Source organism: Manis javanica, chromosome 2 (assembly GCF_040802235.1).
Source record: "Manis javanica isolate MJ-LG chromosome 2, MJ_LKY, whole genome shotgun sequence".
Lineage (NCBI taxonomy): Eukaryota > Metazoa > Chordata > Mammalia > Pholidota > Manidae > Manis > Manis javanica.
In genome coordinates, this window is record NC_133157.1 from 4,828,543 (window position 1) to 4,851,813 (window position 23,271).

General features: G+C 47.4%; 1 protein-coding gene across 10 annotated transcripts in view; it reads right to left on the reverse strand.

Annotated features, from left to right (window-relative positions):
* The window catches only part of PRRC2B (proline rich coiled-coil 2B), an 87,273-nt gene that overhangs the window by 20,727 nt on the left and 43,275 nt on the right, over positions 1 to 23,271 (reverse strand). For 9 of the 10 annotated variants that reach the window (XM_073222611.1, XM_037007891.2, XM_073222623.1 and 6 more), the window contains 8 exons: positions 22,921 to 23,063; positions 18,267 to 18,357; positions 15,739 to 15,931; positions 12,166 to 12,481; positions 10,688 to 10,872; positions 7,958 to 8,153; positions 3,386 to 3,602; positions 652 to 2,727 (listed from right to left, as the gene is read on the reverse strand). In XM_073222611.1, coding sequence (XP_073078712.1) covers positions 652 to 2,727; positions 3,386 to 3,602; positions 7,958 to 8,153; positions 10,688 to 10,872; positions 12,166 to 12,481; positions 15,739 to 15,931; positions 18,267 to 18,357; positions 22,921 to 23,063 — 3,417 coding nt within the window. The remainder of the gene's footprint in view (positions 1 to 651; positions 2,728 to 3,385; positions 3,603 to 7,957; positions 8,154 to 10,687; positions 10,873 to 12,165; positions 12,482 to 15,738; positions 15,932 to 18,266; positions 18,358 to 22,920; positions 23,064 to 23,271) is intronic. The other variant, XM_037007900.2, reaches the window with a different exon arrangement.

Below are 23,271 nucleotides of genomic sequence, written 5' to 3' on the forward strand. Positions count from 1 at the left end.
GTGAGCTGACACTGAGCACAGACCGTCCACCACAGAGCCTCTCACTGCAGTCAAGATGCTCGCCGGGCATCAGGCAGCCCAGTCCCCTATACTTCCGCCCAGCTCCTGCCACGCGCAGTGGCAATCCCTGGGCAGCGCTGCGTCTGCACAGAAGCAGAGCCGTTCAGGGAGGAACCATCTCTGTGGGGCCAGAGGCCAGCAATGCCCCACCAGGATGTGGTCTGGCAGCAGCCCTGGGGCAAGGGGACCTGGTGGCCTGACTGGGGCCCGCCAGTGCCCTGCACAGGTAATGCCCTCTTGCTGCAGCAGCCCCTTGGGGAACTCCAAGAACACACATGGAGGCTAAACTCCTGGGACAGATGCCAGCAGCCACCACAGGAGGACCACTGCGGTGAGGATTCTAAATTTGGTTTCAAGGCACAACAAGAACAACACAACGCCACAAGAGAAGCAGACAAGCAGTCAAGAGCAAGTGATGGAGATGCTCACACACAACAGCCTGGTGGGCGGTGGCCCTTCTGAGCGTGAGAGGGAGAGAGCTGAGGGCACCTGACACATGGTAGGACATGCATGCATGGCGTGCTGCTTAAAAAACTGGCTTAACAACAGAACAGCAACAAAAAAGAACCTGGGATTTTGTTTTTGTGTTACCTTTTGGCTTTCAAAGGCGTCCCATTCTGTTGGCTGTCATAACGGGGAGAAGATTCACCACCACCTGGCCTAACAGACTTCTCCCCAAACCCTCCCGGCTCCAGCTTTCGGCTCTGTCTGTCAACCAGGGGTCTCTGACCGGAGAAGCTTCTCTTGGCCAGCTCCTTCTTCTCGCCCAAGCTGGCCCCAGGCAAGCTGCCGTCCGCCTGGGAGTCAGGCTCGGCCCCGAGGCCCTCCCGCCGCTCCCGCCGCTCACTGAAGTCACTGCTCTCGGAGGCCGTCTCCCACTCTTCGTTGGCGTGGTCAGAGGAGTTCTGGTATGAGAGCTCAGGGGACCTGCGGCCCACAGCGCCACTCTTGTCCCCAGGACAGAGTTTGGACCTGCTGGGCCACTGACCTGGCAGCAGGTGGGGCTCTTCCTCAGGCCCCCACAGGCCCAGGGACTCACGCTCCTGCCTGAGGCGCCTGAAGCGAGGGGGCTTGTCTTGACGTGGGGGGCGCCTTCTCCTGAAGGGCCGGTTCTCCACATTTTCACAATCTGCCACATGGTCGTCGTGGAAGAAGGACCTTTTGTCTTCCAGGCGGCTGTCCTCAAAGCCCCTGGCGCCAAATGAGTCAGAATGTCTGTAGGCCTCGGGGACATAGTCTCTGTCTGTGGGTCGCCGGGACCCACACGCGTCAGGAGGGCTGTATTCCTGCCAGGAGGCACCCGGACTCTTACTCTGCCAGGGGGCTGACTCTTTGGACACGAAGTTTCTCCGCCCAAACCCGCAATTGCTCAGCCGGGGTGGGAGGGCTCGCCCAAAGGCCCGAGGGCCCCGGTTCTTCGTGTCCAGACCACTGCGGTCCTCAGAGTACATCTTGCTGGAGCGCCAGGAATCTCTGAAGTCACCTCTCCCCACGCCGCTCTCGCCCCTCTCCAGGAGCGAGCCTTCGATCCCGCTCTCCGCGCCCCTCTGCCGACGCCGCTTGGGGAGCTCCTCGTACTCAGAGCCCTCGCTGTGGGTCTCGCTGGCGATCCTCCGGCGGGGCTTGGCCCTGGGGAAGTCATCCGGCTGACTGAACTCCCGCAGGCCGCGGCCTCGGCCGCTCCGCTGGCTGCTGCCGCTGTAGACACCCCGCACCCCAAGGACCGCCCCCCCACAGATGCTGCTGCTGGCAGGCCGGCCACGGAAAGTGAATTCTCTGAAGCCACGGCCGCGGCTCCGCGCCTGCCCTCTGCCCCCAAAGGCTTGCTCCTCATCAATGAAGATCCAGTTATTCCTCCTCGTTGGGGCAGTATCGCTGGACTCCCGGGAGGGCCTGGCTTCCCAGGCCCTGTCGGGCTTCTCGTCCTCTTCAGACTTGCTGGCCTCACGGCCCAAACTCATGCGGGTAGAACCCTGGCCCTCCAAGGTAGAAGGGGATGGACTGGCCAGCGTGGGGCCATTCTCCTCATCTTCATCTTTTTCCACCTTACGAGGCAGCCCCTTCTCCTTGGCTGGGCGGGTACCCCCCATCCCCGGGTCCTGCTTCATCCTCCCCAGCTCCTTCTCCTTGTCTTCTACCTTGAGGGCTTTTAGGACAGGTTTCTTGATGGGTCCTGATCTTCGGGTCCTGCCGGTAGGCTCCTGGAGCTGGCTGCCAGGGCCCCGGGGTTCCGAGGTCCACTCAGGCTCCAGCGGGGGCTCTTTGTTGGGGCTCCCTGCCTTCTCCCAGGAGGAGGTGCTAAAGGGCAGCTCCTCCTGGGGAGCCTCCTCCTCAACACTGCTGGCTGCACCGGTGGCCTTTGGCTGGTGGCTAATGTCCCAATTACTATACTCTGGCTTTTTCTCAGCTGGGGCAAAATCAGGCTCCAGTGGGGGGCACCTGAGGTTTGGGCTGTGACCCCCAGGATCACCTGCTTCCTGGGTATTTTCTTGGGGTGGAAGCAAGAGCTCCTGGCCTATTCTTTGAGAAGAGACACAGCTGTCAAAGTCTGCTTGGGCCTTCTTGTCAAAAGCACTCAAGTATTCCTCCCCTCTCTCCTCAAGGAGATCGCGCTGGGCACTTACGCCCCCTGACCTTCCGGGTGAGGCAGAGTAAGAGCTTTCATTCCTGAAAAGGAACCAGAAAAATCAGTCAATGTGATTGGAGCCTGGTTCCTGGTTTCCATGCTGAACACAGAGCTTAGTTTTAAAAAGAAAAAAAAATTTTTAAAGAAAAAAACATAAGCACCAACATTCGCTCTATCTTTAAACACGTCTCAGAGCTGCTGGGCCATGGATTGGTCGGTGGCCCCTGGAGTCCAGAGAGTGGAGAACGCAGTGGCTGCTGGTGGACTCAGTGCGCCACACAGGCGACAGAGAGCAGCTGGGGATCCTCTGGTTCCGAGAACAAGCCGGAGCCCGGAGTCGGTGAAGAGTCGGGGGCGCTGGGCCAGGGGGCCAGCTTGCTTTACTTCACGGGAAGGAGCCATGACCTGCGCGCTGAGCCCCACCTGCCCTGCAGGGCCCCCACCCCCTGGCCCTGTGCCCACGGTTCCGTGAGATTTGCCTCTGACCCCAGGACTTCTCCCCGGCCTTCAGATCAGCGCCTCTCACACAAAAGCACTCCAGGAACCCTGAGCACACTCGCCCTCCCAGGGCACTGCCATCCCTTCCACGGCGCCCACAGGCAATGTCCCCCAGGGAGTGCCTCTTCCCAGAGTCCCTCTCCATTAGGGGCGGGAGAGTCTTCCTCAGCTGCAGATCAGCAGGATCAAGTCTCATCTCACCTGACATGCATGTCCAGGGCCAAAGTGCCATCTGATTTTGGGTGGGGCAGCGAGTAGCCCTTGCTCTGCAATGCCATGTAGCCCTCTGGGCTCCACGCAGGGGTGGGGTCGATGGTAGTCGCCTTTCTTTCCTGCAGTGGGGGCACGCGGTTCTGATCCTCAGGGCGGCAGCTGGCCCCACCGAGAGTCTCTGGGGGCATCACGGGTTTCATCAGTCCTGAAGAAGGCCAAGAACTAGTCTGTGTCATCTCATTCAGAAAGCCGTGCTCGCATCTCAGATCAACCAAAGGCTCAAAGGAGACGACAGTTACCCGTGCCCACCATGTGGGCACAGCACCCCACCCACTTGACATCACCGGGCTCTTCAGCTTTTCTGACCGCAGAACCTCTAAGGCAGGCATGTGGTCTGAGATGTTAAATGACCTGTTCTGAGGGCCTGTGAGGCCCAATCCTAGTTGCCAGATTAAGAACCCTGAGTTGAAAAGCACATAAAACCGGCAAACGGAACCTGGGCCTATCAGGCTGGAGAGCTCATCAGTGCCAGCAGAGCGGCCAAGCCATCAGCAACATGACTGAGCAAGCAGACACGCCGAAAGGCTTTCTGCACAGACACCAGGAAGACAGTGAGCTAGCATGACCTGCTTCGAAAGCACGCAAGAGGTTTCCGAACGGGATTCCGGCTTTACTTCCCCCTGCTCCTAACCCTCAGACCGACAGCAACACTCCACATCTTTGTATGGGAAATGGGGGGAGGGGGCACATACATGACAAGTCACCTACTAACTGGCCCAAGGAGACTAGGACAAGGATTACCCAGTCCTGCCCGATATCAACCAGGTGGGGAACCACACTGCTGCTAGGGCTTCTTTGGTTGGTACAGATGGAGAAAAAATCTGATTTTTCATACGCTTTCTTCACAAAGTTTATTAGAAGCCAAATATTTTGTTGTGCCCATTTTTAAGCTGAAATAATCTGGCCAGGAAAATGGTTCTGCATTAGGCCAGTGGTTTAAGCTTTTCTTTAGCTGTGGAGTGCTTTGTTCTTATGCTACCAATACATGACACCAATGCAAACTTAGTTTGTGTCAAAGGTGGCGGGGAACCTCTCCACAACACTACAATTCCATGGCATTTAATAAGTACTGATTGTGACTTGATAATGAGAGGAATCTAGTAACTACAATGTTGCTCATGTAGCTGTATATTAATGACAGCAAAAAAAAAAAAGTACTGATGATGAGGCATGCTCAACTGCTCAGCACTATACACTGACTGACTTTGGCAACGTGGCAGCCCTTATTACCCGAAACCCCACCACAAACCACCTCTGCCACACAAACACTGAACAGAACATTATCAAACATTTCACTTGCAGAGCTGTGTTCCCAAGAAAAGAGGAAACAAACCCCCAGGGAGCAGAAACCACAGCTATGGGCCAGAGCCACTTAACGGGTGCTTCCTGAAGGGGAGCAGGGTGACGCATCTGCCAGTCTTAGTAACCTGGGGGCTCGGTCTTCCTCACCCTCACAGAACAGGTGGTGGGGCTTTTCTGCACTAGGCAGAGTTGTAACTGAGATGCTGCTTAGAAAAAAGACCCTCAAAGGGCTATGCCCTCAGTTAGAAGATGGGTTAGGAAAACATATGCTCTTTAGTAAGGGCAATGACTAAGTTTGTATATTGACCTGGACTAGGGTAGGGAAAAGACAGTCCCCAGCTAGGAATTCACAGCCGTGTATGCCAGCCTTCATACAAGACTGGGGAAGGCAGAGTTCAGATGTATACATCCAGAATGGTCCAGAAACTTCCCCAGCTAAAACAAAAGGCTGGCAGAAGGAAACATAAAATCATTCTGGAGGAATATACTTTCAACACAAGCTATACTGGATCCCCACAATAGATAATGCTCTGTTGAAAATGAACTTGCAATCCAAAATTACCATAATGTGTGGAAAGCAATCTGCCATGGGTCCATGGCCCATTCCCAGGATTACATACTTTCTCAAGAACTTCAGATAACAGAATAATTTGTTATACACTAGAAAATTAATGTTTTAAATGATTAAAAGCACAAAAGGAATGAAAAACTTAAGACAAAATGTAAGACCCAAGAAAAAATTATAGATCTGAGGGAAAAAATTCTAGCAATAAAAACAGTCACTGAAATTAAAACCTCACTGGACAGTAAAAGAAAAATAAAAGGTTAGACATAGCTGGAGAGGGAGCTGAACTGAAAATAGTTCTGAGACATTTTCCCAGAAGGCACCACAGAGATAACCTCTCTTATATAATTAAGAGATAGAGAAGGTACAAAATAATCTACACAGGAGTCCTAGGAAGAAAGGACACAAAGAATGAGGGGGGGGGGGGAAGGCAGTATTTCAAGTGATAATCAGAAGAGAATTTTCCAGAAGTGATAAAAGACTTGGATTCAAGATCACAGATCCTTAGATTCAAGCACCATGAGTTCAAAGCAGAATAAAGTAAGGATATGGATACACGCCTAGCCACAACACACAGAGACAAATGCAGGAGAACAAAGATGGTACAATCTTAAAGACAGACCAATCTGAGTAGATCACCCAGACATGAATCAGACTTTCAGCAGCAACAGGAGCCAGAAGAAAATGGAATATGATCCTCCGCAGACTGAAAGAAAGAAAGTAACTGCCAACTGAAGAATTCTACACCCTGCTATACTATGGTTCAGGAGAAAGGGTGATGCATTTTCTTTCAGGCAAAGAAAAGCTACTGCCAGAAACTTTCCTGAAGAACTCGGCAGAATGTACTTCCTGGCTCTGGATGGAAGGAAGAAGACACAAGGAGGAAAGTGCAGCAAATGAGCTCGTAAACATACAGGCAAATCTGAACACACATAGATTGGGCCAAACAACAGAAATAATGATGACTCATTTGGTGGGCATAAAAACAAAAACTAAAATTTCAGGCAAAAATAACAAGGCTGATGAGGTAATGAGAGCTCGGGTTAAGGGTAAAGACATGACTAGTCTTTGCTGAGTTGACGGTGTGTGTTAGAATTTAATGTAACCACGAACAAAGTGGGTAGACAATGTAGGAGGAAAACAGAAAGAATGGGGAAACAACTGACAAAAGGAATAAAGAAAAAGAAAAGGATAGACAAGAGGGATAAATAGAAAGCATAATAGGAAAGTAGAAAATCTGAATATAATAATCCCAATAAATCTAAAGGGACCAACTTTGGCAATTAGTCATAGATTCTCAGAGTGGGTAAAACCGTACACATTCTGTACATATGCACAAAGATATGCATATGTCCCCCGAAAAAGGGCTGAGAGAGGCTGACAGTAAGAAGTTGGGGGGAAAAAAGGATAACACATAAATATTACTGAAAAGAGAATTGGAATGGTGATATTAATACCAAAGTAGACATTCTAGAAAGCAAAATTAATGATAAGAAGAGTGCTCTATGATAAAAAAAATAAGATGTAGTAATTCCCAACCTGAATGCTTCCAGATAGACGAAGCAAAAACGGACAAGCTCACAAGACGGTACAATTAGCAAGTTCAATTTAATGGACCACATCCAATTGGAGAATACATATTCTTTAAAGCAAACAGAATGTTAAAAAAAGAAAAAGAAGATGATTACAAAGACCACATTATAGTCTACAGGAAATGTCAACAAATGTTAAGCAATCAAGATCCAGGTTGGTGGGCACATTCCAGCCCTTAAGTGAAATTCAACTGGCCACCTGTTTTTAAAAATAAAGTTTAACTGAACAGTGACCACACTCATTCACCTCCTATTGTCTGTTTTGTTCTATAATAGCAAAACTAAATGGTTGCTCAAAGTCTAAAATATTTACTATCTGGCATTTACAGAAAAAGTTTGCTGACCCCCGATCTGTACCATACAGACAGTATTATCTGACCACATTAAAAATTAACACCGTGATCCTCAAACTCTAAATATTTGGAAAATTTACAACATACCATTAAAAATCATCAATCAGAACACATAACAAATCAAAAGCAGACTAACGTTTAGAACAGCACAATAATGAAAATGTGACTATCTTAAAACTTCAATTCATAGGAGTTTATAGGTCACGTGGTACTTAAAATATTTTTACCAGGAAAGTTAGAAATTAATGAACCAAGCATCCAAAACAATTAGGAAGAGAATGGAATAATTTCTAAGGAATAATAAGAAAAGAGCAGAAATTAATGAAATTAAAATCAAACAGAAGAATTAAAAAAACCAAAAGCTGTCTTTTGAAAATGGCATTAAGATAAACCGCAGGAAAGTAACCAAGGACACAATGAGCGAAGACACGAGCATCGAGAATAGGAAGGGACGGAACGATGTGGCAGAGACCTCATGAGCTTGCAAGGTCTCTGCACACAACGCTCTGTGAAGTGCGCGATCACGCCCTCACTTGGCAAGCAAGCAAGTTAAACTCGGACTGGTTGTGTGACCTGCCAAAGAGGCCAGACTGAAACCCAGGTGGGTCTGTCTAACTCCTGAGGAAACACCCTGAACGCCGCAGGACCCTGGTGCTCCTGGCATGGCCCACCAGACCACCATGCTTACCGGAGGGATGTAGGGCCGAGGGGTAGAAATCCACTGGGGTCCGAGTGGGTGGGATTCGTGGGTCCATGTAGGAAGGCATCATCATCCACCTGGGATCGAAGCCCAGCATCTGGGGATGATGCGGGTAGAAGGTGCGCTGCGGGTGGGAAGGTGGAGGGTACACGGGCTGCCAGTGCTGCATCTTGTACAGCTGCTCCTGATCAGGGAGAGAGGCCCAGTTAGAGCAGCTCTGCGGGGCAGACATCCCAGGCGCACGCACACACGCACGTTCTTCTAGCTTTCCAAAGGTAGCACAGACAGAGCAGAAGAACAAAGAGGCAGGAAGGAGCAGCTGCTCACAGGGGGGACCCCAGGGCATGACAGCTCCCAGGCTCTCCCAAGACTGAATGGACAGCCAGGCCACCATCATAGCAGAGGCCACACATGGCAGAAGGGGCTTCATAAGATCAAACAACATCCTAGAACCAACAGGTGACCCGCACTCCTCCCAGGGAACTGCTCCTCGTCTATAATCGCTGAGGCCGGTCCCCACTCTTCCCGGTTCAATCTACTGACCACACTCCAGGGCAGCGATGACCCAGCATCCCTGACCACGCCCACAGCTTGCTGCTGCACAGCCTGCTACCCCAAGATCATGAGTAACCTACAGGGCCCCGTAGATCCTGCCCTACCTGCCTCTCAGCACCCCCACCTCCCTGCCACAGGCCTGCCCACCCACTTCTTCGGGGCCCCTGTCTGGGAGGCTCCTCTTCACTCCACCTCCAAACCTGGCTCAACCCTACTACTTTCTTTAGATTTCAGCTTAAAAAAAAAAACACTTTGGGGGAGCCCATCACAAATCCCTGGGAGATGGGGTGCCCTGCCCTTTGCTTCACAGCACTATCTCTCTCCTCTGTAACACTAACATAGGTGATGACATTTTCCACAACATGAAATCAGGAAAGGCTGCCTACCAGTCACTGTGGTACCCTTGCACCCACCACCAGACATAGCACATAGAAAATTCATCACATGAATGCATGAACATAAAACATAGGTAGATCATTGAAAAGCAAGGACCCTGCTCCATCGCCTGCATGACTTCGGGCTGCCCTCCCTGGTGCCTCCTGAATCAGTACACTCCAACAGGACTCAGGTGCCAAGGCAGACCAGGAGGCTAGCTGACTTCCATCTGCAAGCAAGAAGGCTGTTCACCAACCGGCCAGCTGCAGCCCCAGCCTGCGCTCGATCCCTGGATGGCTTGGATGGCTCCAACAGCACTCCCCACACCTCTAAGGGCACTCAGCATGTAGACAGAGCTCTCCTGGCCCACCCAGAGGCTCCTCCTCCCTTTAGACCCCAGGCCCCCAGGGAACCTAACCAGACAGTCTGTTTACAGGACTCTTTCAGACTGCCCTGGCCCTTCCAGACTTCTTTCTCTTCCCAAGGAAGGGTTTGCCCATCACGCATCCCAGAAGAATTACCAAGAGCAGCTGCTTTTGCTGTCTGGCTCTTCCCCCCACAACCAGTAGCTTTCCACCAGGCTCACAAGAAACTGCATGGTGCTCGCTCACATTATGCTGTAAAAGCACAATGAATGTAACTTTCTGGTTAAAGCATACAGGACATGGTGAGCTTCTAGAATGATTCCTAGGAGCCCAAGATAAAGTGGATCTGGGTGGTTTTAAAGGCAACTAAGAGATCCTGGGAAAAGACTCAGACCTCGATCTGTTTCCCCAGGGCACACACATCTTGAAACATTTTCAGTTATTACTACAAATAATTTGCTGCATGTCTAGCTTCTGGGCTAAGTAATATCCACATATCATATCCACGTCCCACCAAAATGTACTGTTCATCAGTAACAATCTGTTCCTTCATTTATTACTCCTATGAGACACGTAATTGCCAATGAGTGCTTCCAGCTGGGCTACAAGAAACTGGTATGAACACAACCACCACTTACACGATCTTCTCAGGGCAAAAAAGGGGGTCCCCCTCTTAAGGTTTATGAAACATTAATGAAGACGATACTGGTAATACTGATAAAACCAGCCTACAGGCATCACAAAGCCCTCAGTGCTAGGCTGAGACAGGGATTAATTCTCGCTGGTTTACACCGGCCTGCCCCAGGCCACGCCCAACTAGCCAAGCTGCACTACAAGAACTGGAGCCCAGAGCTGCCCCGCCAAAATGCACGAACCCAGTCCTTAACCCAAGGCCAGCACGCTTCTGACAGCTCTGCGCGCGCTCGGGGCCTCCCTTACTCCTCGCAAGGGCCCCAGGGCGGGCCCGCCATCAGGCCGAGCACTGGCTGCAGCATGCTGCTCTGAAGGAAACACCACTCTTCTCACCAAGCCACACGGAGTCCGGTGTACACACTGCTCACCGACATTAGACCACAAGGTCAACAAGCTACCAGCAAGGGTTCTGCTCCTCCACAGGACAGATCACGGGAGAAGTAAGTAATGGCCAGGGCTGACCCACCAGAATGACAACTGTACTGCCCTGCAGGGCCTGGGGACATCTAAATGAGAGATCTGCACTTTGAAGTGTGACCCCGGATGCCCCTGGCAGGCGCTGTTTTAATTGAAGTGGTATGGCGGGTCACCCACCCAGTCACAGGGCATGCCCCCAGTCCCCAGGAGCACACACACACACACCCACCCCACCTCTGTCACCAGGCACGCCCCCAGTCACCAGGTGCAGCGCCCTCCCTATCCCAGGTGTGCTCACATCTCTTCTGTTTACCTGCTGCTGCTGCTGGCGCTGGAACCGGGGCGGAAGCGCCTTCTGGTACTTGCTGAACTCCTGGGAGGGAGACGTGGCCTCCCCATGCCCGTCCTCACTGCTGCTCTGAGCCACAGCTGGAGGAGCCGTGGGGGCTTCTTCTGAAAATGGGTTGGGGGTTCCCTGGACAGGGAACTCAGGGGAGCCTAGAGAATAAGTAACCAGAAAAATGGCTGCACTGAGCTCACAAAAGCTTGGCCAGCCAAACTTTTCCACACACACTTTTTCTCATCTGTAAAATTTCTTCATCTTGCCCATTTCTTCATCTGTAAAATGAGGCCAACTGTGCTTGCCCCACAGGGCTTCTGTACGAATTAAATGAGATAATCCATGTATTGTACTTAAAATCATGCTTGACAAGTAGTGAGGCTCAACACTATTTCCCATCATTCTCTCTCCAAAACTCCCCTTTCCCACTCCCATCCCAGCTTTGCATTTTCCCCCAGCTTTTCTACTGAGGCACAACTGACATCTGCATTTTTAATTCCACTGAGAGGGTGAAGAGCGATGGGAAGCCTCCGGGATCCAGCAGCACACCACAGAGGAACAGCTGGGGTCGGGCAGGTGCAGGGAAGCCCCGGGCACCCACAGTACCCAGGCCCAGTATCAGGTGACCACGCTCACTCCAAAGCACCCCACCTCCCAGCCTCTCTGCTGCCCCAGCTCAGCAAGTGCTGTGAGACTGGCAGAAACTCCACACAGCCTTCAGTGAGAGGAAACTGACAGAAGGAGGGCTGTGCATTGCTCTGAGTTCCCTGCCAGAAGGGCGCTGGACTGCCAGACCACGAGCAAGACCCCCACCTGAGAGAAGCTGTTGGGGACTCGTAACACCAGGCCCTTTTCTCCTAAAAAGAATTGTTTTTAGTTGAATTTAAGAAAATCACAAAGAACTAAACATAGCCGATAGCATTCTATAAAACTGCTCCAAGGGACACTCCCCAACCCACGGCACTGTTTAACATCTCATGTAGCCGAGGGACCCACTCCTTTTAGAATTAATGCCAGGAAAAACAGGACTGGCATGTAAGGGTCCTGTGCTCTCATTCAAGTCCTCTGGTGTCTGCACTGAGCAGTGGAGGTAATGATAACAGTGACAATGACGACCAAACCGGCAATGTTACCAGTAAGTATGTGCACGCTTTCTTTATCTAGAAACTGCGAAGCGCACAGGAGCCACATTATCTCCTGTGGCCTCTCAGTGGGCAGGGAGGTATATACTATTTATCACTCCATTTTACAGATGAGGAAATAAGCTCCAGAGAGGTAAACTACATAGCCAGCTAGTTTAGTTGAAAGTGGATGTAGACCAAGGCCAAAACTCTTAAGGACGATGCACCCCAGTATCGTCTACGTGTGCTGAGATGCCAGGGAGATGCAAACAACACATCGGTGAAAACAGCCCAGGGTTTCCAGTTCATGGGATGGGGCCCCCCACTCACCTTTGCGGCCAGCAGGGCCGTTCTCCTGTGGGGGTGCCTTATCAGTGCCTGGAGATCGGGGGACTTCCTTCTCCACCTGCTTCTGGGCCTCGCTGGCCTTCTGAGCCTGCTTACGCTTTTGGTCCAGCTGCTTGAGTTTGGCGGCACAGGCAGCCAACCTCTCTTCCCGGGCCCGGCGCTCCTCCTCTTCCCGGCGCTTTCGGGCTCGTTCCACGGCCTCAGACATCTCTGACTGGATGAACTTCTGCCGTGAAGGCGGCTTGTCCTCTTTGTCCTCAGTAGACTGCTGCCGGAACACACTGCCCACGGAGGACTTCTGTCAAGAGATGAAAGTCTCCGATGAGATGGCAGGTCACAAACCCAAGAGACGGGCTGCTCCAGTACGGGATTAGTTCTTCCCAAGACACCTAGCACCTCCTGGGGGCGTGCAACAGGCAGACCTGCGTGTCAGTCCTGCCCTTCCTTCACTATGCTTGGGACGGGGTTTGGGCAAGCACCCCCATTCTATGCCCTAATTCCTCACTTGTAAGCAGGGGGATGGTAAAGGGAGCCTTGGGAGGGGAAGGTGCAATGGGCCCTGGCAAAGCACTCAGGACACCAGCCCACGGACGCTCTGCCACTACTAACGGGACACAAGCTTAGGACCTTGACGGTGACCAACAGGAGCAGGAAACCACACGGTCCTCATTTCTTAGTCACAAAATGGCTCTGCTACTTCCACCACAGAATATTATAAACCTCTGGGTATGGAGAGCCACAGAAACTGAAATTCACGGTCAGACGTATGGTTGGTTCAAAGTGATTCTTTTTATGGAAACAAAAAGAGCATATCTAAAGACATCTCTTAGTTACTTCATCTGCTTCTATATCTCTCACTAGTTGCCAGTTATACCAGACAATAACCAGGGTGCCAAAGATGCAGTGAGAGAAACTCTCAACCCTGGAAGATTCTCCCTGACCTGCCGGGAGTGAGGCTGTGAGAATACACAGCAGCAGAAGTGCCAGGCGTGTCTCACTGGGCCCCAGCCACTGGAATTCCAGGGAGGTGGGACCATCAAAAGAATACATAACTTCCTGTCTTGAGTGGTAGTTACACAAATCTATACAAAAAGCCATTAAATGTAAAGCAAACTCAGATCTATGCCTTTTCTTAAATGTTAATTATACCTCCATAAAAGCAATATGCAAGACATTTACTGTATTCAAGAAGTTTTCTAAAATTTAACTTCTCACAATCCAGAGACAATTACTACAATCACAGAAGATTATAAGCTTCTAATTTAGAAGCATGAAAATTCCTTTCTCCACAATACAACTAGGACCAAAATGTGCAGTATTCTTTCACTTTGCCCTTGAACATGTACTTCTGTCCATGCTTGTGTACCGTTTTTACCTCTACCTTATCCCCCTGGTGTTCAACACACCCTTGCAGATAATCCTTAAAGTTCATCCCTGGTAATTTCCTTCAGAATATCCTAGAAATGAAATAGCAGGGTCAAAGCTATGTGTACATCATTAAGACTTTAGCTGTGCCGTTCTGAACTGCCCTAACATTAGCTATCACTTTATAGACTAAATGTTCTGCAAAATATTTGAACTCGGTCAATTTTTTCAGAAATTTGGATGCATAAAATTATATAGCTTTTACCTTTGTTGGCTTTGTTCAGTTAATTCAGTAATGTCACGAACAGATCCAAGGGAAACCTTCTTTTGAATACTGAGCAAGCTCAACATAAGACTGAAATTGGGATTAATTCCAAGAGTGGTACTATGTCTATTCTGTTTCATTTGTGTCCCCTCTACCTACCATACAACATGTACTCAATAGAAAAGACTGAAGATAAAGAGCATTTTCATTTTATGAGAAGGACAGGAGCCCTTCACATAGCAAAGCACATTGAAAATGACAAGTTTTGCCCAAGTGTACTTAAACTAATGCCTTTCCCAGCCCACTTCCACCCCTCCCAAACAACTCACTCCCAAAGTCATGAGGTATGGGCACAACCTGGTAGGCACCCGTCGTCAGGGGACGAAGGTGACTCAGAGCAGGGGTCAAAGCCCAGGAAGAGTGAGAAGGGAGTCCATGCGGAGACATAGCTGGAGTGGGAGGTGGAGCCCAAGCAAGCTGGGTGAGGAGGGAAGGCATAGGGAAAGGTGGCCCAGCAGGGAAATTCAGGGCGCCCATGGAGGGCTCTGGTAGCTCAGTGGGTAAGAAGGGCACCTGTGAGGGTGGTGTTGGAAATAGGACACAGGTCACAAATAGGGACCGACCAAGTCAGTCTAAGCACCAGGGACAACGGGAGACAGGTTTCGCACTGTTGCAAAAGGAGTTACAAATATGCAATGGAGACGACTAGGATAAAGTCTGTAGAACTGGAGGTATCACTGTGAATCATGGTTTTCTATATGGGTAGATACAGAAATAAAGATAACACACACACACACACACACACACACACACTCCCTCACTCCCTCCCTCCCTCCCTGAGCGTGTGCGCGAGCGCTCACGCACACACACTCCCTGACTGGAACGGAACAGCAACATCCAATGGCAGTGAGCACTCCTGGCGCCCACAGACTGGTCTTTCAATATCCTAAGGGCTGATTCCAGGACCAAGGCAGGGGGAGCACAAAATGAACTGGGAAAAGCTTGTTCTATCAGGAAGCAAGAACTGCTCAAAAACGATGGAAACCTATAAAAAGGACACAGATGCCAGCATGAAGAGGCTCTTACAGCAAAATCAAAGACAATTTGAGCTTTAAGACAAACAATAAAAGATTATAACCCATTGATGAAAATAAATAAAAACATATTTTGGTGAGAATAGGATATTCATAGTCTCAAAAGTATCTCTACACAAATTCTCATCATTGCAAACGCAGAAGATGGTAACTCTGTAGTGTGAAACTTAGAGACACCATCTTAACCCAGAGATCAAAATGAAAGTTGTCAGCACAGGAGAGGGTGGAATTGTGGTCACGTGGTAGGAGGCAATGAGAATAACTGGCTTTTAATCTTCAAAATTTTCAGTCACAAAAGATAAGGAGAGGCTGAGCAGCTCTCCAGACCGAGAGCACCAGGACACAGGACAACCGAGAAGCATGTGGCCTGAGCTGGAGGCTTCATGGTCATTAGGGGACAACTGGTAAAGGCTAAATGCGGTCTGAGGATTAGAGGGCAGTGATGTAAATGCTAATTTCCTGATTTTGATTGTGGTTACCATTTTTTGGGTAGGAAATAGATACCAAAGTGTTCTGTGATGACAGAGCTGGCAACCTGCTTTTCAAAGGTTTCAGAAAAAATGTTCTTTGTATTGTATTTCCAACTTTTCTATAAGTTTGTGACTGTTTCAAAGTTTTAAAAGAAAATTTTAAAGGAAAAAAAAAGGTCCACCTAGGACTTCTCAGAACCCAGCCACTGAAGCCAGTGAAGTACCAGTGCACAGGCCAGCTGACAGATGACCTGTTGTCATCTCTGTCTGGGAACTCTGGTCACAAGAATCTGAAAAGAGCACATGTGTGCGTGCACTCCTGCTAATCACAGGTGCAGAACCCCACCAATGCCCACAGTACCTGGTAGTCAGGGCCTGATGCCCAGCTGTGAAGTTTCCTGGAAGGTGGCTGAGGTTCTGGCACCTTCCGGACAACACGGGTCATGCCCACTGTTTCACCCCAGTCCTTTCCTTCCTCTGGTGTACGCTTAGCATCAGTACTGTCCACAGAGCTCAATGACAGCTGCCGCTGCCTTCTAGGGTCCCAGCTGCTCCTAGGACAAATCACAGTGAGTGTTAGTTTTCCCAGTCAGCCAGGCATGGTCTGAGCTTCCTTGTCAGAGACCCTTGGAAATTTCGAAGTCAGCTCTCTGTACGCCAATTTCCTTCATCAGAATAGCTCTACCTACCCACCAAGCTCCAGGCAGGACATTTCACATCCATTACTTCATTTACTGCAAAAACCTGTCCTCACTCGCCCCATTTTAAAGAGTTGGTAACTGAGTCTCAGAGAGGCGGGGGAGCCATTCTCCCAGGGAGGAGTTAACAGATGTGATTAAGGCTCCCACATGAAGGTCCTTCTCCTTTACTCCAGCTCTGTGCTTGGCACAAAGGATGTGCTCAGCAAATCCCCTCAAAACAGCAAAAGGCAGCTCACCAAGTGATGCCATAATAAAGCGAGCAAGACGAGGACAAAGCCACACAGCAGGGAAGGGGAGAGAGCGTCCAAAGGGGGCTACGGGAGGCTCAGAGAGGAGGGAGGACACGCGCTGCTCCTTGTGCTCCCACCGCACAAACAAGGCACCGGGGCACAGCACATGCACCTCCCAAGCACCTCTTCCACGCCAAAGCAGCACCCAGCACACACGGAGGAGTTCAGAGAAAAGCAGGGAGGCCAGTCTGGCCAATATGTATGTGCCTGCGTGTGTCCACATGTGCATGTACGCATGTGTACATGAGGTGAGGGCAGATGAGGCAGTCACGCGGCTCAGGAGGTCACAGCAGGGCAGCGATGGCTAATGACTCCTGACATCCCACTGAAAGGCATGGAGACCACACCAAGGGCCCTGGCCTGCCAGGGAAGATCTCTGCCTTCGGAAGAGGTTCCGAGCACAGTGTGAAGGATAAGCTGAAAGGAAGGAGATGAGCTGTCTGACCTCAGAATAGTCTAGGGAAGAGAGCTGGCCGGTCCCTTGGTCCCCAGGGGCGATGAACAGGAAGGGATGGAGTCAAGGGAAGTGTCAGGAACCCATCACGAGAGGAGAAACAAGGATGTCAGAGAAGCTTGGGAGCTTGTGGTAGAAGGCTCACAACCAGCTCAGAAAGCATCCAAAATAGAGCTAGGTTTGGGGACTCTCAATTTAAGGTGTCCTTGGTCAGAGCCAGTAGCTAAGTGAGGTCCAAAACCCAAGTTTAACTCTTTCAGTTGAATATTCAATTCATATCGACTGAAAGAGACAAGGAACAAAGTGTCTTACTGCTCTAATAAGTCTAAAATTTTATGTCTTTGCCTTTCATTTAAATTCTTGGACACATCTCTTTCAGAGCTTAGTGTTTCCACAACTGACCCATAGATATTTCCCAAGTGCATCCAAATCTTTGGTACAATCAAATAGCATTAAAATAAATTACAGAGCCTCAATTAGCTAAATGTTTTTATATCATCAGAGAAAGAATGGCAGAAGATCATTACCAGCTTCCTCCAGAAGAGGAGCTTTGAAGCAAAAGACGAAAACACAAAGAAAAAGACTTGCAGACTCAACGATGTAAATATTCAATTACTGACGATATAATAGAGGGGAAAATATTAAAGCATAAGTACCTAAACATTAAAAAACATGAATTACATCTTCTAGGAAACCCTATCATAGTTAAGTCTAACAGATAAATACACAAAGGAAATAGGCAATTCCACACAAAAGAAAGCATTAATAGGAAAGCTGTTACTGAAAAATATTTACATTAAAGCAACCATAGGTACTATTTTAAAAGCACTAGCCAGTGCCACTGATATTGTGATAAAAACTAGAGGGACTAAATGAAGGATTTTCCAAAGGGAGATCTGAGAAAACGAGTCCAGTGAAATGATCAAAAAACAGAGTGAAGATTTGGTCAAATAAGTTTAGGAAATCTGCCATACCTTGCTCTTACTGCCCGTCTCCTCTCCCCAAATTCCCGACATGCTTTAGGGCACCCTGGGTTCTGGACGACCCTGGAGTTAGGGAGTAGTTGAACCCAGGGTGGTTTCCTAGACTCACTTGGCCAGAAAACCCTTTTTGGGTACCACAGCAGTAAGCAATCTGCAGAACAAGCGATCTACACAACACACTCGGGAAAATACTGGCACAGCAGTTAGTCACCAGGGCTCAGCCAGCCAGCCATGTCTGGAAGTAAATCCTGGCTCACTCCTCAACACCTGTCCTCAGTGGCCATCGCCCTATCATCTATAAAACAGAAACAATATCTGCCCCCAAGAGGCTGCTGGGGGGACTAGGAAGTGTGCCTGGCCTGGGGAATGGCACCTGGCAGCACCAGTAAGCACTGACGCACTTACATCCTGCCGCGTCAAGTTCCAGGGGCAGTGCTACGAGCAGGGGTGCAGATCCTTACCATTTTGGCCTGCCATCCTTCACAACCTCTTCCTCCTCTTCATCATCACTGAACTTCAGTTTCTCAGAATAGTCCACTTCCTCATGGAGGCCTACAACAGGAGGAGGGCCAAGGAGAGTGAGAAAGAACGAGAAGCTCCACAGTGCTAGGAGCACCATCGGTGGGGGCGCTCCCTCCGGTCAGGAAGGATGCCAGCCCAACTGAGGAGTAAGGCAAACCACCAGAACAAACGCTGCAGATAAAAGGCAAGGACAGCTCTGGCTTCTGGTAACAGCAAAGCAGCCTGGCCAGAATAACCCTCCCACAGGTAACAGTTCTTAAGTCTGGACAAAACAGTTTGCCAATGTATGAGAAGGGGCAGGAGAGTGAACATAAAGCAGGCAAAACAGACCCAGTCTAACCCTAGCAACTCAGAAACCTGAGGGATGAGATCTGCGAGTCGCCGGTTTTGTCCCAGGGCACTCCCCAACCCCCCTCAGCCCATCAGCTGAGGAGTAGGGGCGCAAAATGCGGTAAATCCATACGGTGGAATGGCGTTTGGCCACCGACATGTGCAACAACACGATAAATGTTGAAAAGGCCATATGTTATACTGTGTGATTCCATTTATATGAAATGTCCAGAATATGCAAAGCAACAGAGACAGAAGACTGGTGGCTGCCCGAGGATGCATGCGAAGAGAGAGGTGGTAGCCGGGAGTGACCGCTAATGGGCACAGGCTTCTTTTGTGGATGATGAAAACCTTCTGGAATTGAATAGTGGAGACGGTTGTACAAACTTGTGAATATACTAAAAATCACTGAATTGTAGATTTTAGAAGGATAAAATTTTATGTCACACAAAAATGTGTTACGTGAGTTACATCTTAAAAAAAAAAAGGAAACAAAAAGCCCAATCCAATTAAAAGGCAGAGTTAGAGTCGATGAAAAGGCAGCAGAGCTGCAGGCTGTCTCCCAGATCACTGTAAACACAAACACAATGGGCTGAATGGAAAAAGATCCAAAAAGATATATGAAGAAAACAATAAATAACTGAAGTTAGAGCAATGATATTAACACTGGACAAACCAGAGTCCAAGACAAGAAGCCCACCTAGAAATAAAGAACATTTGAAAACAATACAAAGGGTATGTGCAGGGTCACAAAAATTATAATGTGCAAATGCCTAGTAACAGCGTCAAAATAAATGAAATGAAAACTGAAAGAATTAAAGAGAGAAATAGGTAAGTCCACAACTATACTGGAGAGTTTAACACCTCACTTTCAGTAACTGGTGGAACTAGACAAAAATATCAGTTAGTATGTAAGATCTGAACACCACTATCAACCTCTTGACTAACTTGACATTTATAGAACATGATACCCAACAAATGTAGAATATACATTCTTTTCAAATGCACTTGGAATATTCACCAGATAGACCATATCCTGGTCATAAAACAAGTCTCAACAAGCTGAAAAGAACTGAAATCGTACACAGCATGCTCTCTATCATGGAATTAGAAGCCTAGAAATCCCCAATAATTAAAATGAACAGATTAATGAAATAGAAAACAATAAATCAATGGAGAAAATTAAAGCTAAAAGCTGCCTCTTTGTGAAAATTAATAAAACTAATAAGGTCTTGGCAAAAGTGAACAAGAAAAAGAGAAAAAACACAAATTACCTAATTATCAGCAATGACAGTGTATCAGTATAGTTCCCACAAGTATCAGAAGGAAAAAAATTATCAACAACTTTACACCAATAAAAATTAAACTAAAAAAAAGTGAATCCCTTGAAAAAACTTACCAAATACTGACACAAAAAAACATAGGAAATCTGAGCAGCTCCATAACTAATCAAAGAAATTAAATTTATTATCACAAATGTCTCTGCAAAGAAAATTCCAGGGCCAATTTGTTTATCAAGAACATATAGAAGAAATGCTAATCTTATGGAAACTCTTTCAGAAAGTAGCTAAGGGAAGGAATGTTTTCTAACTCATCGGAGCCCAGCATAACCTGATATCAAAACCTAACAAAAATACTAAAAGGAAATTACAGACTGATATCTGCCATGAATACAGACACCAAAACCTTAACAAAGCACCAGCAAACTGAATCGAGGCATGCAAAAAGGAGTTTATTCTAGAAATGCAAACACAGTTTAGCATTAAAAAAATAAATCAGAAGGCAGTATAGCACAGAGAAGACAGGAGTGTTCTACAGCATCTTACCACGCTGATAGTCAGTGACTGTAACGGGGTATGCGGGGGAGACTGGATAATGGGGGGAATCTAGTAACCACAATGTTGCTCGTGTGATTGTATATTAATGATACTGCAATAAAAATAAATAAATAAATAAATAAATAAATGCAATCCACAAGACTACCAAACTAAGGGAGAAAAGTCGTATCATCACAGAGACAGGAAAAGTAACTAAATTTGATACTTACTCATGATTTTAAAATACAAAACATTCAGCTATTTAAAAATAGAAGGGAAGCTCCTCAATCTGATAAAGAACATCACCAAAGCCCCAGAGCTAACATATTTATTGGTGAAACACTGAATACTTTCCCCCAAAGATGAGAAATAAAGAACCTGAATACAAAATTGCACTGGAAGTACCACTCTGCAATAAGGCAAGAACACGAAATAAAAGGCATAATATAATCTGAAAAAGAAGACAAAATTGTTGTAACAAGAAGCAGCATGATGGTTTATATAGAAAGTCCTAAGAATCCAACAAAAACAAGTAAAACTAAAGAGCACTTTCACCAAAGTGTCCGGTACAAGGTCAACACACAAAAATCCACTGTATTTCTCCATTAATAAAATCAAACAAAAAATGATTTTTTAAAAAAGCCAATGCCACTTATAATAGCATCAAAAAATATAAAATAGTTAGGAATAAGCTTAACAGAAAATGTTTAAGACTTCTACACTGAAAGCTATAAAACACGGCTGAGATAAATGAAAAACCTAACAGAGATTCGCCAAGTTCCTGGATGAAGACTCAAAACCAAGACACCTTTTATCCAGAAATAAATCCAACACAATCCTAACCAAAATGCTGCAGGCTTTTTATAAATACTGACAGGCTGACTCTATAAATTTATATGGGAATGGACAGAACATAGAATAGTCAAATAATCTTGAAAAAGAACAAAGCTGGAAAACTTTTACTATCTGAATTTAAAACTTACTATAAAGCTAGAGTATGGTATTAGCATAGGATGAATAAACAGATAATGGAACAAACAGGGTCCAGAAACAGACCCACGCTTATATGATCTATTGATTTTTGACAAAGGTGCCAAAGCAGTTCAATAAGGAAAGTCTTATCAACAGGTGGTGCAAAACAACTGGACTTCCTTGTGGATTAAAGCAAATACCAACTCTTCTATCTCACATCACACATACAATTAACTCAATCTGGGTTACACGCCCAAAAGTAAGAGTTAAAGCTATAAGAATAAAAGGACATCTTTAGCATGGGCAGACAATGACTTTTAGACAGGACACAAAATAGTAACAATTAAAAAAAAATTTACAAATAAACTTCATCAAAATTAAGTGCTTCTGCTCATCAAAATACAGTGCTAAAAAATGGTCCAGGGGAACAATAGGAAAACAGTATTTGTGAAATGTTAAACTGCAAAGAACTTGTATTCACGACTTGTATACCACTCAAAAAGAAAGGAAAAAAGCACACGGAACAGTAGGTAAAAATGTGTTCTTCATCAATACTCATCAGCAAAATGAAAATTAAAAGCACAGTTAAAAGATACCACTACATAACCACAAGAACAACTAAAACTAGAAATACTAGTAACACAGAAATGCTGTGAGGATGAAGAACCAAATTCTCATGCGTTGCTGCTGGGACTGAAATGGCATGACCACTGTGGAGAAAGATTTGGGTGGTCTGGCTGGCGAACCTCATCACACACCTAGCCTGCGACCCACCAATGCCACCCCTAGACATTTACTCCAGGGAAATGAAAGCATTATTCATAAGGGAACATCTGAATGGATAAACAAATTATATTGCTACAATGAAATCTATCTCAGTAATTAAAAGCAACTACTGCTATATACAGCATAGATAAATCTTAAAAACATTACCCAGGTTAACCAGCAAAACTCGGCTCAGAAGATTCGCTGAGAGGGGAGGGACTGACTGGTGAGGGCTACGTTCTGCATCTTGGCAGGGGATGCGTTACACGGGGTGTCCTCTTATAAAAACTGTACAATTAATAAGTGTCTTTTAAAGTACTTAAAATTTACTTGAAAACATAAAGAATTTTAAAAGAAAACAGGCTGGGGGACATGGTGGGTGAAGATAAACAGGAATGGCAGAACCCAGTTGATATTTGCTGAAGCTGGGTGATGGGTAGCTGGGGATTCACCACATCATCTTGTTTTGCTTTTCCCATTAGAAACACTCTTTTTAAAAAAGTTAACAATGTCTCCAAAGACCAAAAGAAGATCCTCCAGCTTGGTCAGGAAAGAACCACTGGGTCTGGCTGCCCATGAGGGTCTGGAGACACTGGAGCTGCCCCCTGCCCCTGTCTTCATTCCGGCTTGCCCTGGCAAGCAGAGATGGGCTTCAGTCCTGCCCTTCTAAACCGAAAGCTTACAGCCCACCAGGGACACCCCAACCCACCTGCCCAGCCATCATCAGCGTCGGTGTCCAGGTCATCGAGGCCCTTCAGGTTTTCCGCATTGATGATGGTGGGCCGGGGCGCCCGCTCCACCAGCTGCCTTAGCGGACGGATCGGGCGAGTCGTTCCCAGCCTGTTTTCTTTTCTGGGGTGAGACACAAGAGCAAAGATGCTGAAGTCGTGTCAAGTACATAGATGGAAGCAGAGCCGAATGCATTTCCAGGAATAAGTCCTATACTACAAAGGTTCATGTTTGCATTTAATATCTAATCAACTCCTTTTAAAAGAAATAGATAATGAACAAATAAATTCCAGAGAGAAGTTCTGCCTCATCCTGAAGTTTTATATGCTCA